Here is a 16,353-nt window from a genome sequence, read left to right as displayed (position 1 = left end):
ATCATGACAAATACTGACAACAAGAGGCCAAACTAATCAGATGTCTGTTGCCAGGGAGGTGTCTCAGGTCTTCATTTGTTGGCATGGAAATGTTGACCGCAGATGAATTTTGCTTTTGTGCAGGCTCATGCCACAGGGCAAAGCAGACTTCACCTGCCTGCAGGGGTGGTGGTGGTGGTGGTGGTGGTGGTGGGGCACATTTATGGGCCATATATGTAAACTTCAGCTGAATGTTTACATTCCAACTGTACACCTCACCATCACACGTCAGTATTTGTTTGCTCATTGCAAATGTTATTCTTACACTATCAGCAGCATTACCACGCTGTCAGTCCACCTCCTCACGAACATGATACAGGCAGATTTAATGGTGATAGTGGCAGAAACAAGGCAGACTCAGACTGACACGTCATCTGAAATTTCATAGCTCATTTGCTTTTACATCCCCAAACACGCTGAGACTACAAGATGAGAAAATAACAGTGCATCCTAGACTAGAGGATATTATTTACAGTACATTTCCAGTGGGAACTACTAAGAAAAAGCTTTCTCTCTCTCTCGTACACACACTCTCATCCCTCTTTTCCACATCTCGTCTTTTTGTGCACAGTTGAAGACACATCAGCCTCTGCAGTTCTTGCCACATTTCTACCAGTCTTCTCCCTGCAGCTGTGCTTTAACCCTAGTTGGTCGACGAACGCTGCGACACGTTTGCTCGATCTTTCTGTCAGTGTCTTTGCAGTGATATAAAATATGGTTCAGATGCTGTTGGAATCTGTGGATTCTCCATTTCCCAGCCGTTATTCTTGTGAGATTGTACTTAGATGTGACATTTGGTTAAATTTCTAACAAATATCCAACAGGTTTTGAAAACATCATAATGTCCCCTATTATTATTTTTTAATTAAAAGTTTTAAAGATGAAAATCACCTGTAAACCACTCACCTCACAAGATGTTCTGAACATGGGCACAGAGAGAGGATCCAGGACACACCTCTTCCCCAGCTCTCTGTCGGGGTGTATTGGGGGTAAAATTGCTTTAATATTTTGTAATCAAGACATGACATTAGACGGTGTTGGAATGTGTTTCGGTTTCAGTATAACTTTGGCTTTCTCAAGGGGTGTGGTGGTCATTACTGATCACAACAGAGTGGTATGTAACCGATCCTAGTGCTGAACTGCATCATTCATAGTGGATAATATGCTTACTGCTGCCTGTGCTGTACTTTCCACGACTGGGTTTTCACCAAAAATACTCATGAGACTGCAGGCCTGCTCAGGCTCGCCATGGCATGGTTTAAAAAAAATCAGTTTGAAGCTCCTCTGTGAGCAAATCACCACATTTATCTGTCCGTCTATCCAGGCCAGAGCTCTGGTTTCTCTGCCAGAGACAGAGAACAGAGACACTGAACGATGCCTCCCACCAGCAACAGCGAGAGTACTACCTCTCTTTAACTGGTTTTATTGTCAGTGGCAAAACATAGAAGTAATGGAAGTGATAAAATACAGCTAACACAAATCACCCCATTGTTTTATCTGTTTTATCAGCTGTCAACATGTTACACTTCCACCCATTGTCTTTTATCTAACTCCAGTAGAAATGGGAAATGGCTTTAGAAGGATGAAACCTGATGTTGACATGCTGTGAGCTCTTTCTGTGTGAATGCAGGTGAGTCCAGGCTGTTTTTGGATGCTCAACATGATTGCCCAGCCAGACTTGGATATGTGATTGCTTGCATGTTTTCAACTGCGACCTTCACCTACCATAAGCCAGTCCGGCAGAGCTAAAGATTGCGTATTTGAGGATGTGTTGTGTCAAATCATAAAGTCATATGTCAAGCACAGGGAAACTGCCTTCACAAAGAGGAACAGTCATGACATGTTGAAACACATCAACAGGCATATGACCAATAGGAAGTTGACGAATGCTTCTACTTGGAATGTGACCTGATATGACCCACTTCTGTTGCAGGATTTGCAATTTTAGATGTTTATTTAGATGTTTCCATGGTAAAATATTGTTTATCTAGTCAAATGTTCTTTAAAGTGCCGTCACATTGCTTTAGTCCAACAAACATGTACTGTCCCCGCGGAGGATGTGATGTCAGGGGTACAACGCACATAATAGATAAATAGAGAGCATAGCAAACATAGCACACCACAGGAAGACTCCTCCATTTTCAAATACAACATGCTTCAAGGCTGTCAGAGTTTCTGTCACGGTTAAACAAAGTTCAAACCAATACTTTCATTTATCATTCACATGGGCTTCAGCTGAAGCAAGTGAGAGATGGACTCAGCATTTGCAGAGACGAGTGTATCTGTGACCGCACACTTAATCGAAGAAGAGTTTTGTACTCACTGGCCATGTTTTTAATGCCATGTTACCTTTGTTGCCCTGAGTCGAGGCTCACAGGTAAACGTTCAGGTCAGACTACATGTAAAGAACTCCTGTCGTCTTCTCTTACATTAACACATAGGATGCCAGCCTTGACACTTGATCTTTTAGAGGTGCTAGGCAGCCTTTAGTCGAGGCAAGCAAGACCCCCTCATTCATTTTGGTGAAAGTACTGTGTTTAGGTTTTTGGGTTTCTGAAGCTCCCAGGAAAACCATAAAAAATTACATTTATTAAAATTCAACTTTGTGACACAATATCTGTCTCCAGACAACCTTTGATGGCCACCAGTATATGTTGCTGGTTTATTCAGGGAAACAAGCAAGTTTCAGTTTAATTATGTGTAAACAGGCTCAACACCATTGTGCAGCTGTGCCAGAGGAAAATTTAGCTGAATAATACCTTTTGCCTTGGTGACACATTGGTCCTATTTAACCAGACCGACACTCATTTCCATGGCAACACCATCATCCAAAACGAGTGCATTAGCAGAATGAGCTTTAATTCCTAAATCACCAAAAATTGCAAGCAGCCAGCATTAAGGAGTGCAGAGGTCAAGGTCTTAAAACCCCGGCAGTAACACACTGAGCATACTGTGAGTAAGCGGAGTGAGAGGTGAAAATAAGTCATCACTGTGTTTCATTGTTCATCATACTGAGGAAACTGTCTTTGGCTTACCATCCAAACTACTATGTTTAGTTATATTATCTGTTCAAGAGGAATTCTTCTGTTTTTGTTTAATCTCAGTCAGTTTTTGATCATATGGATTTGACATTTTTTAAATTCATATTGAAAGTTCTGTTTTTTACAAAGAAGTACACTTTTGGATACCAAAATAAAGGTATATTTTGAAGGGGATAAAATGAATTGTGCATTGAAGTTTCTCTGCAGTGCTGTCTGATGACAAAGGGCCAGAGGAGAGAGAGGCAGGCACGGAGCCCTCCCCCTCCTTTTCTCGGTGAGGGAAGCGGGCAGAGAGCGGGTGTTGGAGAGGTGCGGGGGGTTGAATGGGACCAGCTAGTGACCTCAGGCAGAAAGAATGTCCCCGTTTGCTCAGTCGGCCCGCTCCCCTAGCAGCGCTCCACACAGTCATCAGCGCTGAGGCCTTTGTGTTCACCTTCCAGACCCCGAACCCCAGAGCAGAGGCCACAGACGAGCACACAGCAACACCTCACAGCCCCTGCTGCTGCACTGTTCACTATAATCTCAATGTTCCTGCAAGTTTAGCCTCTGCAAAAGTCCTGGTTTTGAAGACAATGTCTCCTAAGAGTTGCTTCACATGGAGTTCTTCCTTGGTCCTGCTTTTCTCTTTGCTCCACGCTACCAAAATGCTAATTGCCGCTCAGTCTCAAAGTCTTAAAAGTCTCACCTATTGTGTGGACAGCATTCCTCGGCCGCTCCAGCCATTTATGTGGGTGTTAATGTATTGCCATCTCCCAGCATTGTGACACAGTGTTTGTGTGTGAAATACAGCGATTGCATAAATTTCAGTGTTAAAAAGAAGGGTGGGGGGGGGGGGGGACGTCTTTCCCATGCTGGGACACCCATAAAATCAATGGTGGCTCGGGACGACAATTAAATCTGACTAATCCAGCAGATTTATGAGATCCGTGTGCTTCGTCTGCCAGCCTTCGGGTGAAGTCATCGCGCTGCCAGAGAGACACCGCTGCTTTTAAATGAATTTGAATGGGCGATCTGTGAGGGATGCATGGCAGGGGGCTGCAGAAGCCAGCCCGCAGCAGAATTTCCTTGTTAGATTGGATTCAGACTTGGATTCTGATGAATGAAGGCTCATCCAGAGGAATTCAGTCCTCGGTGCTGGAAGCTCAGTGTGCTGAACCTGGGCCCACTGTGATGTGGGCATGTTTCACTGGGTGTGTTGTAAGGCTCCAGCTATTTATTTAATTATTTTTAGTCTTCACATAAAAAAAAAAAAAAAACAATGACAGAAGTCCACCAAAGTGATGTCTGAAAGTTGCTTCATTAGTCTAAGCAGCAGCCAAGAAAGTCTTCATTTAACATTGATGTAGAAAAATGAGTAAAGCCAATATTAGCAGCAAGAGTCTGCTCTTCTGTCCTGATAGATGACCAGAGTTTTTAGGGGATAATCACATTGATGCATTTCAGTATGCTAATCGTTTCAGCATGGCCTGTGTTCGTGCATGTGTCAAAGTTTGGGACATCCTCCCTCCAGTCTGCTATTGTTGGTCTGTCTGTGAGCAGCGCACAATGGGAAGAGGAGAGATTCTGGGGGAGGGAGGGGGGTTTGGGAAGCAGCCTGCTGTATTGATTGCGTATGGGTTGTGAATGGATTCCTGTTTGGATCAATGGTCGAAGTAATTAGACGGGGGCACAGGCAGAACATTGCTTACCTTTGGCTAGCCATCTGCTCTGTGCTGATGTCCTGCTGTGGCTATAGAGAGATGGCAGAAGAGGCATACAGTATGATGTACTCTGACGTGTCTGAGGTGAACAGACATTGTGTCAAAATTGTATTTGGTGTGCTGTGTCTGATATAATCTTATCCTAAATTCACTAATTGTTTTTGACATAATTGCACATAAATGTTTGGCCCAGCCCAAAATAACTGAGTGAGTGATGAAGTTAAACCACTGGTCGACCTGCAGAGTGCTGGAGGTTTCCCATTGGCCGTTGCTCTTTCTTCTAATTAATTAGTGTGAGCAGTTTCTAATTCCGCCATCAGGGGGCATTTACAGGCAGTGTTTCCAACTTAGCGCCTTTGTTTCCAGATTTATCAACTTTTCGGACTAAAGCAACAAATCTCAGCTAATTTCTGGAGACAAGAGTTGCCAGTATTGCCTCACAAGCCTGAGGTCAAGCCTTCCGTCCACAAGCATACCTCTTTATGTGTCTCACTGACCACATGGCAGCCAACATAGATTTCAATGAGCTCCTGACTTTCTCTGTAAGTGATTGTTTTACAGGTCAATATAGCCAAAATCATAGCACAGCCACTGTCTCCAACTTATGTGTATGAAGTTTTTTGTGAGACCACATCACAGTTATAAAGTCAGGATTTTTAGCAGCGCAGAGAAACAGCTTGGAAGTGGTTAACATGCAGTCTTAATGGGCAGCGTTTCAATCACCATTACATACTCGTTCTGTTGTCTGATCACAGACACAGGAAAACATTTAAATGAAAACATCTTTTGACCCAGACTTGTTCAGACACAGTGTGTTTTGAAACACCAGCATTATTCATCTTACTGATTGTTGAATGTCTCATTCCCAAACTGTGGGCTTTAAAGAGGCCATCCAGTGACTTAGTTGCCCTTCCATAAAGTTGGAGGACTCACAAGTGTTGTAATTTAAAAAAAAAAAAAACACGGATATCATGATTTTTACTCTGTAGTATGGGCTGGTATCCTGTCAGTGTACTGTCCTGTAATTCCCATGATACATCTTGGTAGCATGATTTGTTGAGACAGCTCCCTGCTCTGGAGATATACCCATGTCTTTCAAAAATTTCAGCCACAATTTCTAAAGAAAGTTTTGTTTTTAAAATATAAAATCTCCAAGCTGACAAGAAACGTAAATAACCCTGATGGCATGGCGCTTTCTCGGACGTTTGAAAGCTCCCCTCAAAAAACTCAAAATACATTTTACAACAGTTTTCACAATCTGAGTGGCACTCCCCATGAAGAGTAAACTAATCTTGATTGGTACATCAGTTGAATGTGCCTTTAACATTTTGTCAAGACTTGGTTTTGCTCCCAGTCAGGCACAAGTTCAGGTTAAGACATGGTCACACCAGAAAGTGGTACAGAGGAATCAATCTGTTTGCCTCTTGGTGCTTAGTGGCTTAGTAGCTCTATTCATACAGCTGCTTGATGAACTGCTGTAGTTGGCAAGCTAACGGCTACCTCTTCACCTCATCAGTCACAGTAGCTCTTGGAGCTTCTCTCTATTTTCTCTCTATTGTTCTGTTTCCTCCCCCATAGTATTTTGTTCAATATTGTACACTATTTTGTTCAATAAAAAGAGAAAAGGTGTATTTGTAACATTGAATCATTTCTCATAACTATTAATGTGGCCTTAGTTCTTTTGCATAACAGATTTTATTTTGATAGAGGAGTTTGCAGCACAGCTAATTACACTACGAGAACTTCCTCTATTTTGGACTCTCTAGCTTTCCGTCACCTCAAAGGTCAGCACTGTGCTTGGTACTGATCAACCTTGTCAAAGTTCACCGAAGTTGAACACAGTGTGGAGGTTTTACCTGGATTAACGTCGCCCTGTGAGCAAGTCCACTGAAAGTGATGAGTCCATTGAACTGAGCTGAATTTGCAATTCCATTTTAAATGCTGATGTTACCAAGTGTTCACTGAGGTCGGACAGGGATGTTGGCCTGCCTCACACTCTGTGTTTGCGGTGCATCACAAAGGTGGAGACTTGGTTTAAAACAGGGCTGTGTGTAAGCTAACAAAGTTCCTCCAAGCTTCTTTATGGACCTGGCTTTGTACATGGTGGCAGTGTGATGTTGAAATAAGAAAATGCTGTCCTCAAACTACCGCGAAGTTGGAAGCACACAATTGTCTAAAATATAATTAATATTATTATAAAAAATAACCACAGACCAAATGTACATGAAATGGGTGTCCATATATTTCTGACCATATCTGCAGCAGCACATTATCTGAACTCTTGTATTCCACACTTGAGATGTAGATATAATTTGTTGTGTTTCCTTTCAGGGAGGAGGCTGCGAGGGAAAGCGTTCTACAACGTTAATGGGAAGGTGTACTGTGAGGAGGATTTCCTGGTGAGTCAATTGTGTGCTCATGATTTATTGATTTTGTTGTGTGATGAGCAGATAAGCTGATAGCGCCGTATCATTGCCTCATGCTGCGGCGAATGAGGAGCGGGTGGAGCAGAGAACAAGGGATTAGGATGTCCAACTGCATTCTGCAACCCTCCAGAGGAAACAGACATCGCAGCTACAATTAGGAGTGAAGCACCACCCCTCCAATTCACGCTAATTTCCCCCAAATTTCCCAGAGGAGCTCAATTACCCCACGTGCTCCTCTCCAGCACTTACAATTAACAGTGGGAGGAGGTGTGTTGGACAGCTGTAGCTCTCAGGCCCCTGGTCCATCTGCTTCAGGTTAACAGGGCAGACACGGGGCCCTGCTCTCATGGTGCCTTCACTTACTGTCAGAAATATCATAATACTAAGTTTAGATGAACACAATAAGATGCTAATTGTCCAAATGAAGGAATAACATTTCTGATCACTCATTTTTTGTACTGAAGCTGTATGTGATTCTGTTACTAAGACCAAGAACATTCATCTAAACTGTGACAGAGTTTGGTTCTGAACATGGAGGAAGGAGCTTACAAAAGGTTTCAGTAACACGATTGTTGAAAACAGCTTTATAATCCAAACAACCTCATAACACATGGCCTGAACTGCTGTCTTTACTTCCTGTTTATAGGCAGCTTCCCCTTAGAGTTTAACCCGCTGATCTGTTAGGAAATACTAAAATTCCTGTTTTGCTGTTTGCAATCAGTGCCTCTCAGTGATACACTGATGCTGCAGGTCAGATGACGGGATGAGACTAATCTCCTTCCACCTGCCTCCTATGGCTGAGACTTGAACAGTCTGGCCTGTCGACCCTTGGGGTGTTTCAGGGGTGGGTGGTGGCAGATGGTAGATCTGATGTAGAGATGTCAGGGGGCAGGGGGCAAGCTGCCCATCATCACCTCCACCTGGTAGCCATGTCCCCCCACATGCCCCCACCCCCAGAGTCATCAGGTCACGACCCTGAGGGGGTTGTGAGCCGCAGATGGTCACCTTCATTATCTGCCTGTGGTTTGAGTGTAAGGGAAAGGGGCTATCGATGGGTGTTTTGTTTCCTGTAACACACAGAAGGCACTTCACACCCAGCTGGAGCAGTGGAGAAGCTCACTGTCCAAACATGGCAGGTCTCACATGTGGATGGATGTAACTGTATGAGTGTAGCAGCAGTGCAGACAAACAACAGAGGGAGAATAAAAAAACACAGGTCACTGCTGCCTGGTGAACATGTCAGCTGAGAGACAAAGGCTTCTGAAACAAACCTTTTCATGTTTATTTTAAGAGCGCAACAGCGCCCTCTATAGCCGACTCTAAGGCTGAAGCATGTTCATACATCAGATGTGAAGCTGGTCATCATTTACTGATTGAATGGCCAGCACACAATTTTTTTTTCAAGACTTCACTGCTGAGGATGATAAACCCTGTGTCTTGTCTCTCCCACAGTACTCTGGTTTCCAGCAGACGGCTGAGAAGTGCTTCGTGTGTGGTCACCTCATCATGGAGATGGTAAGAGCTTTATCACACATAAGGCAGAGAGTCCATGTGAGATATGGGGGGGGGGGTGTTTGTAGTGTGTCTTGTATTTTTCAAGACTGGACTGACAAGGCATTGTGCTGGATGCTTGAATGGAGCTTTAACTCCATCTGCTTGATGCATCATTGTGTGTATCATAAGTAAAACAGAGTTATTTATTGAGTGCGACATAGCTTGCAGTCCAGCTTGGTTCATTTAATTTTCAAATCTCGGACCTGACATCTTTTGACAATAAAGCTCTCCCTGACACGTGACATAACACCACCCTCGCTGAATTTACGTTTTTAATCTGGACTTAAAGAAACCTCCCAGATGGCAGCCCGTTGTACGATATCACATGAACTCAGCGGCCGTGCTCCCAAGTCTTACCGTTATCTTGTGTGTGTGTTTTTTCTCCACGTGTGGGTGTCCAGATCCTCCAGGCGCTGGGCAAGTCCTACCATCCAGGCTGTTTCCGCTGCGTGGTGTGTAAAGAGGGTCTAGATGGAGTGCCTTTCACCGTGGACGTTGAGAACAACATCTACTGTGTCAAAGACTACCACACGTAAGGAGAACAGCTCCCTGCTGGCTGTACGGAAAAAATGTGATGACTGTGTGACAGAACGTGGCCTGGGATTTACAAACTAGCTGTTTAAAAATTTGGAATGTGGAAACAGCACAAAATATATGGTAGTCCCTCTACTCCCGTGGCTGTTATTTATTATTTGTTTAAACTAGTATTATTCTGATATTTATATGGAAAAATGTGTGGAATAAAAGTTTGAAATAAGAAGTCTGGTGATTTACATTACACACAGACTGATGTGAATATTCCACTTTGTCATTTTTTTTGTCTCTTCCATAACAGGGTCTTTGCCCCCAAGTGTGCCTCCTGCAACCAGCCCATCCTTCCAGCCCAGGTAAAGGAGCAATTCTAAATGCATGCAAGTTCCAGTATATCTCACATATATGTTCAGGTCGTCATCTCCAGGAAATATGCTCTGCTAAAAATCCATCCTGGTTGAACAAATGGACCACCGTGTATTGAACTGAGCAACTATATAGACACATGAACTGGTGAAGAAAACTAAAAACGCTTGTTGAAAATAAGTAAAATAGCAGATTTAATGACTTTAAGTTTAGTTGGCAATCAGGATGATACATTTTACAGGCTTCATTAGAAACATTTAAAGATAAACGTCAAGATAAACATTAGATAAGTTTTTTTTTCCCGACGTGACTGTACAGTGTTTTAAAATTTCACCTTTCAGACATCAGGTTTTAGATCATCTTTGTTTCTATTAATATGCCATTTAGCTATCAAAGCACTTATCTCTCTCCTGTTAGTCACGCTCTATCAACCTAAAATCAACAGCAGCAAGGTTATCATAGGATAAAAGCTGCAATAAACCATAAAAATTGAGCTAAAGTTATTTGCCTGAAATGTTTTCTCACTACAACATAACTTAAAAACAAATCAAGCTAAATGTAATAAAAGTAATAAAAGTTTCTTTAAGAAAAATGGAAAAACAGAAGCAAAGAAACTATTAAAAAAATCCAAACTTTCTCCTTCTGTTTGCTATAAAACCATGAATACTTATATCAGCTCTGGTGTAAGTCTCTGTGCTGAGCGGAGGAGGTTGTGTGTGTGTGTGTTGCATCAGGGATCAAACCTCAGACCTTCAGGTTAGTGGATCAACACTGGACTGATGTAAGGTGAAGGTCTGACTGTGTGTTTGTCCCACCAGGGCTCTGAGGAAACCATCCGGGTTGTTTCTATGGACAAGGACTACCATGTGGAGTGCTACCACTGTGAGGTGAGATGCTGCTCCTGCCTGCGCTCTGTCCTCACACACACACACACACACAGTCACGCACACAGGGTGTGAGTATGAGCAGTCCACCATTCATGTGATTTTGTCTAGAGTCAATTTAGCATCATTGCGTGTGATTCAACATCTCAGGCCGTTAGGGAACAAGTGAGACAGCACACAAATGTTTGCACACACAAGTAACACTGTTGAGCCACACACACCCGATTGTGCACACACAAACACACACGTGCACTTTCATTCTGTCCCTTAAAAACCACAGTAAGCCTGGGTAAGAGCTGCAAATCGTGGGATGAGACGAGACTTTGCCCCGGCGAGTGTGAATCACAGTTTTTGTGGAATGAATGAGACACGCAGACAGATACCAACCCAAGGTTACGGCACAACAACGGTGACTCACTGACAAAGCACATTCCAGCGCTGAGATGGAACTCAGCTGGGGACTTTATGCTTAAACCAGACTTGTGAAATCCCAGTCATCCTGCCACTCAGCTCCGTGAGAGGCTTTGTGTTTCACATATGATGGAAAAGTTTAGTGTATCAGAGCAACATTTCACGCCACCCTGCAGTGAAGTTAGAAACAGATCATTTCTAATGTCCTCATGAGCAAGATAAGACCTGCTAATTTCTCTGAATGGCTAACACTGCACTTCATAGAAATGGATCGTGTTATTACGTAAGCACTGGCTAATCATTCAGCCGAGCTCGGGAGGACAGAGGAAGGGTAAAGTCCTGAATCATCCCGGAGAAGGAAAATTCATGACATGTTTTTAAAATAAAAGCAACATATTTTTCAGACATTGTAACGCAGGAGGTGCCTCTGCCTTCGGTTTCTTTAAAACAACAACAACAAAAAAAAGTAGCATTATTCAGAGGTGATCAGAAGATAGGGTCAGTTTATGTAATCCCTCCAGCATGTTCAGGGTCCACCCCAGAGTCTCACCCCTGTCAGACATTCACAGAATTCCTCTGCAGGCTTAAAGTTCAATGTATTCATTCATAAATGCATGGAATTTGTAGTGCTTCCATCTTTGTCAAACCCACACAGACATTTGAAAGAAGAAAAAAAAAATACACACAGGCATGTCTGGTGCATTAAACTGGCTTCATTCAGACTGAAAGTAAGTATGAACTTCATTCCCCCTTGACATCTGAACTCTCTCAGGATCATCCCAAACACCGTCTCTGAAGCGAACACATTTCAGTCGCTTGTATCGGAGCTTCGCCTTCAGGCTCAGCACCCTCTTCACCACGAGGGTTCAGTAAAACATCCACATGACTGCATTTAATACATCCACCCAGCCTGCACCTCACTGAGCGCTCATTCGCTAAAAAGACCCCGCTGCCCTTTCATTTGAGGCAACAGCTCATTCTCACCAATGAAAGTTTCCTCGTAAAAGCGTAACTGTATGTGACTACAGAAAATGTGTTAAATCACCAGATGTAGAGTTAAAGGCATAATTCACTGTTTGGGGAAATACACTTATTTACTTTCTTGCAGGGTTAGATGAGAAGATTGTTAAGTGTCATGCCTGTGCTTTAAATATGAAGCTTCAGTCAGCAGCAGGTTAGCTTAGCTTAGCACAAAGACTGGAAAATGGGGGAAGCAGTTAGCCTGGCTCTATCCAAAATCAACAAAATCCATCTATCAGCAACATTTAAAGCTCAATAATTAATGTTTTAATATCTTGTTTGTTTAATCTGTACTAAAACTGAAGTGTAAAAATGACAGTTTGCCGTTTAAAAGGGGCTTTGTAATGTTATTTGTACAGATCAAACAAACATTTTATGTTAATTAATGAGCATCAGAGATGCTGATGGGCAGACCAGGCTAACTGTGGCCCCGTTTCCAGTCTTTGTGCAAAGCTAAGCTTCATATTTAACAGCCAGAGTGTATCGATCTTCCCATCTGTCTGTGTGAAAAAGTGTATTCCCCAAAACGTCAAATGGTTCTTTAAAACAGACAAATCAACAAAGCACACACACGTGAGTTTGGTTATTGATTGTTCACGTTTCTGTCCTCGTGTCACTCTTTCAGGACTGTGGTCTCAAGCTAAACGACGAGGAGGGCCACCGCTGTTATCCACTGGAAGGTCACCTGCTCTGCCACAGCTGCCACATCCATCGGCTGTCGCAGGTCCCTCCCCACCCGCCCCCCAGCTACCCTCTCCATGTCACTGAGCTGTGAGGAGGAGGAGGGTGGGCAGCAACCAAGCCCTGCCTCCCAGGTGATCTGGGACACCAGCAGTGGGCAAAAAAAAAAAAAGGCCTGCACCCCCTCCAGCAGTTCCAGGGAAGCCTCTGTGTGGCCATCTGAGCTTCTGCCCCTGTTCTCAACTGGACAGCCAGGCCGTGGACTAACACACACTGTGCAGCTCCCACCATAAGCCCTGCTGTCACATGACAGGGCTGGGAAAAAAGGGTCCCCCTCCTCCTCCATCTGTGGTCCTTTCCTCCCCCCTTCCCCTTGGGTGCCTAACCCTGAAAGCCAACACGCCGGCTCATCCAGAGGCCCCTGGTGACGTCACACCCCCTGACCCCTGCACATTCATCAAAGAGAGGGTTTTTGGATCGGAGGAGCGATCGCAAGCTCGTCTCCTTCCTTGCTTCCCTCTCTTCCTTTCCATGTTTTTCATTCCTGCGCTCTGACTGAAGCGGTTTACCGCAGCCGATTCACCAGCGCTGTCACGTCTGAGAACGCTGCTGATCTCTTCATCAGGGAGGCCAGGGAACGAGCCACTACATTCCAGTGCTGGCTGGACCGGACAGGCCCCAGGGTGGGCATGCTGTGCCTTCTGAGCGGGCTCTCTCTGTGCAGCTATTAACACTGAAATGGAGCCCTGCTAAAGGCTATGCAAAGGACACCCAGCATCTTGACACAGGGCTGTGAGAAAAAGAATAAAAAAACTGTTGACTCATCGCTCCTCTCCCTGCACCACCCCAACATAACAGATGCACCGTAGCACCACAAGCCCAGAGGACCGACTGACATTCCACTTAGATGAGCTTAGATGAGACCTTGAGAGATTCACAAGCAGTGTCTTAATTAATGATTATATTATGACAGAAAAAGAAAATTTTAGATGCACATAGATTGTCTTTTATATATGAATATATATTTTGCAGATGTTTTCCACATAAGATCCTAGGTATAGATTCTTGTTTTTGTTTGGTTTTTTTTTGTTGTTGTTGCTGCGCTCATGATAGATTCAGAGGTGAAACACGCTGTCTGTCACGCAGTCTGAAGCCTCTGAAGACTTTGGCTCTGTTGTATCATTTCTCCTCCAGGACACAGAGCCTCTCCATGTCTGTCCGTGGGTCGGAGGTCCACAGGCTTTGTAGGAGCAGGCGTGGCTCAATTGGTATTTGCCTGCAGTTGTTTTATTCCACTTTGAGAACCAGATGACTATTTCCCAAATGTGACAGCAAATGAGCTTGTTTCACATAACATAACCCCTCTTTCCATCGACTGCTGACGGCCATAACACACACTGTCAAACATTTCTGCACACTTTCAGCTTGATTTTCTTATCTTTAATCTTAAGCACTGTACTTATTGTAAATGTAAGTGAGAAACAAAGTGAAATGAAAAAGTTTTTAACTTTGAACTATAATTAGAAATGGCATAGATGGATAATTATATCTATTTGCATTACAGTTGATTCTAGCACGCTTTTAATCAGTTTTAATCATACAAGCCAAACACATTAACCTTTCCTGCACATTGACTTTAATGGTGCAGTAATTTAATGTGATAGATTTTGTTTTACTATGTGTTGTAGTTAATTCCTACAAAATTAATCTGTCTTAACTTTCGGCCATTCAAAAAACTCATTCTGACTTTCTGTCAGCGGTCTCACTGTTGTGCCAAAATATCTCACAGAGCTGTAAGATTAGGCTTAATCTTTGAGATTTTACCAAGAAGTAAGTTTTTAAATTCAGAGATTTAGGCCTTTTGGTGGAACATGAAAAGACACTGAGCGGTTATCATATAGGGCTGAGCGTGTAGAATGTATGTTAAAAACATACAGAAAGATTGAACAGGCCATTGTACACCATGTTGTGTGCTACAGGTGCCTCCTCAGAGGAGACAAAGATGTGGACTATTTACTGTTTGATTTATACCATTTCATAAAAATAGCCATGCACATGTGTCAGTAAACTATTCCGTACTTATACAGGAAATCATCTGGAACCAGCCAGAAGGAAGGAAGTACATTCCTTCAAACAAGATAAATGTGAAAGGTCTCAGGTGAATTTGAAAGTAATTTTCTGTCAGTGGCTTTTCCCTCACCACTGTCTGACTCTATCTAGTACTCAAAGAGGAACAAAACATTGCATGATTATTTTCAAATACCTTTTGCTCCAGGTCTGTTCAGGACACTGTTTCCTTGTATGTTTTCCAGACATTGGTTTTTGTCACATGAGCACTGAGAACACAGTGCGTTCCTATGAGGAACCTTCACTTGTTCGCATGCCTTAAGACAGAACAGGTATGTTTGTGTGTCTCGTTCAGGGACCTGTATCACGGAGCAAGTTCAGCTTAGTCTGGCTCTCTTGGGGTTATCCAGCTCCACAGAGCCTAACATCAGCCGTCCTGGACAACCTGCATCATGAGGCTGGTTATCAGCTGGCTCTGTTAACTCTGGGACACTATGCGTGTGACAAATGGAAAGCTTGGAACAGAAAAACGATTCTGCGCATCACTTTATTGTAAACTCTTTTTGTCCATTTTGGGGTCCTGTAGGAATGATGGCTCTGTTTTTCCACTGATTTGATTGGTCAGTGTGGTGTTTAATCTGATCCTCTGAAGTTCACCACCTGCTCTGGAGCAGGTTAGCTGTGCAGCAGACGTTACCATGGTGATCTACCCTGGTTAAGAACGAGCCAGCTTTGTGATACCAGAAAACCTGAGTTAAGCCCAAAGATAGCTGGATAACCCCCTAATCTCGCTTTGTGATACAGCCCCCCCCAGTCTGCTGTTTTGGTGTGTGGGGGTGTGTACCCCTGAAAACTTGGAGCTGCTGGTCCCACCCATGTTTTTAGGGAGTAGCCCCCCCCAACCACTTTCCCTTGCTGGTTGTGTGCGTCTGTTAATGTGTGTGTGTGTTTGTATGTGGGCAGGCGCTTGTATGGATGTGTTTCAGTGAGTACTGCGTGTATGTGTGTATATGCAAAACAAAATCTATGTGAGACAGAAGAAGAAAAAAACAAAAAAAACTTGAAACTCCGAGCTGTGGTGGTGCTGGAAGAAGAGTGTCAGCCCTCTCCACTGGGTTTCTGTTATGAATGAGTTTTATTGGATTGGCCCTCAGTAGATCATTCCCTTTACATGAAAGGACGAAAGCCAGAATCCAAGATCCTTTAGGGAGCTTCTGTTTTTGAGGAAAACTCTGCTTCATTCCCACACCAATCAAAAATCTGAGCTGCTGCACATTTATGCAGATAAACCCCAACGTGTGCTTATTTCAGATATGAGCAAATTGTGTAAATGTCTTAAGTATGTATTTGAAAGTGTGCATTTGTGTGTGTGAGTGTGTGTGTGTGTGTGTGTGTGTGTGTGTGTGTGTGTGTGTGTGTGTGTGTGTGTGTGTGTGAGTGAGTGTGAGTGAGTGTGAGTGTGTGTGTGTACTAGTGGCAGGGCCATGGCACACGCACCTCACTGTTTTTGCAGGGCAGCACAGCATCCAACACAGTGACCCCTGCTCTCTCTGTTATAACCCAGTGATGATTTTCATGTTGCTGTCTGTCTGTCTCTGTGTATCCATCACATACAGTGCTCCAGATGTTTGAG

The 16,353-nt window shown here is 43.6% G+C and overlaps 1 protein-coding gene across 1 annotated transcript in view; it reads left to right on the top strand.

Annotated features, from left to right (window-relative positions):
* LOC121182701 (WT1 interacting protein) overlaps nt 1-16,114 on the top strand; it is a 29,058-nt gene extending 12,944 nt beyond the window's left edge. The window contains exons 3-8 of the mRNA XM_041039367.1: nt 7,112-7,179; nt 8,659-8,721; nt 9,162-9,292; nt 9,596-9,647; nt 10,476-10,544; nt 12,598-16,114. Coding sequence (XP_040895301.1) covers nt 7,112-7,179; nt 8,659-8,721; nt 9,162-9,292; nt 9,596-9,647; nt 10,476-10,544; nt 12,598-12,747 — 533 coding nt within the window. The 3' untranslated portion in view covers nt 12,748-16,114. The remainder of the gene's footprint in view (nt 1-7,111; nt 7,180-8,658; nt 8,722-9,161; nt 9,293-9,595; nt 9,648-10,475; nt 10,545-12,597) is intronic.
* Nucleotides 16,115-16,353: the final 239 nt, after the last annotated feature.

The sequence above is a fragment of the Toxotes jaculatrix genome, chromosome 1 (assembly GCF_017976425.1).
Source record: "Toxotes jaculatrix isolate fToxJac2 chromosome 1, fToxJac2.pri, whole genome shotgun sequence".
NCBI lineage: Eukaryota > Metazoa > Chordata > Actinopteri > Toxotidae > Toxotes > Toxotes jaculatrix.
The sequence above is the reverse complement of the archived record's forward strand: the minus strand, read 5'-3'. Positions and strand labels throughout refer to the sequence as shown.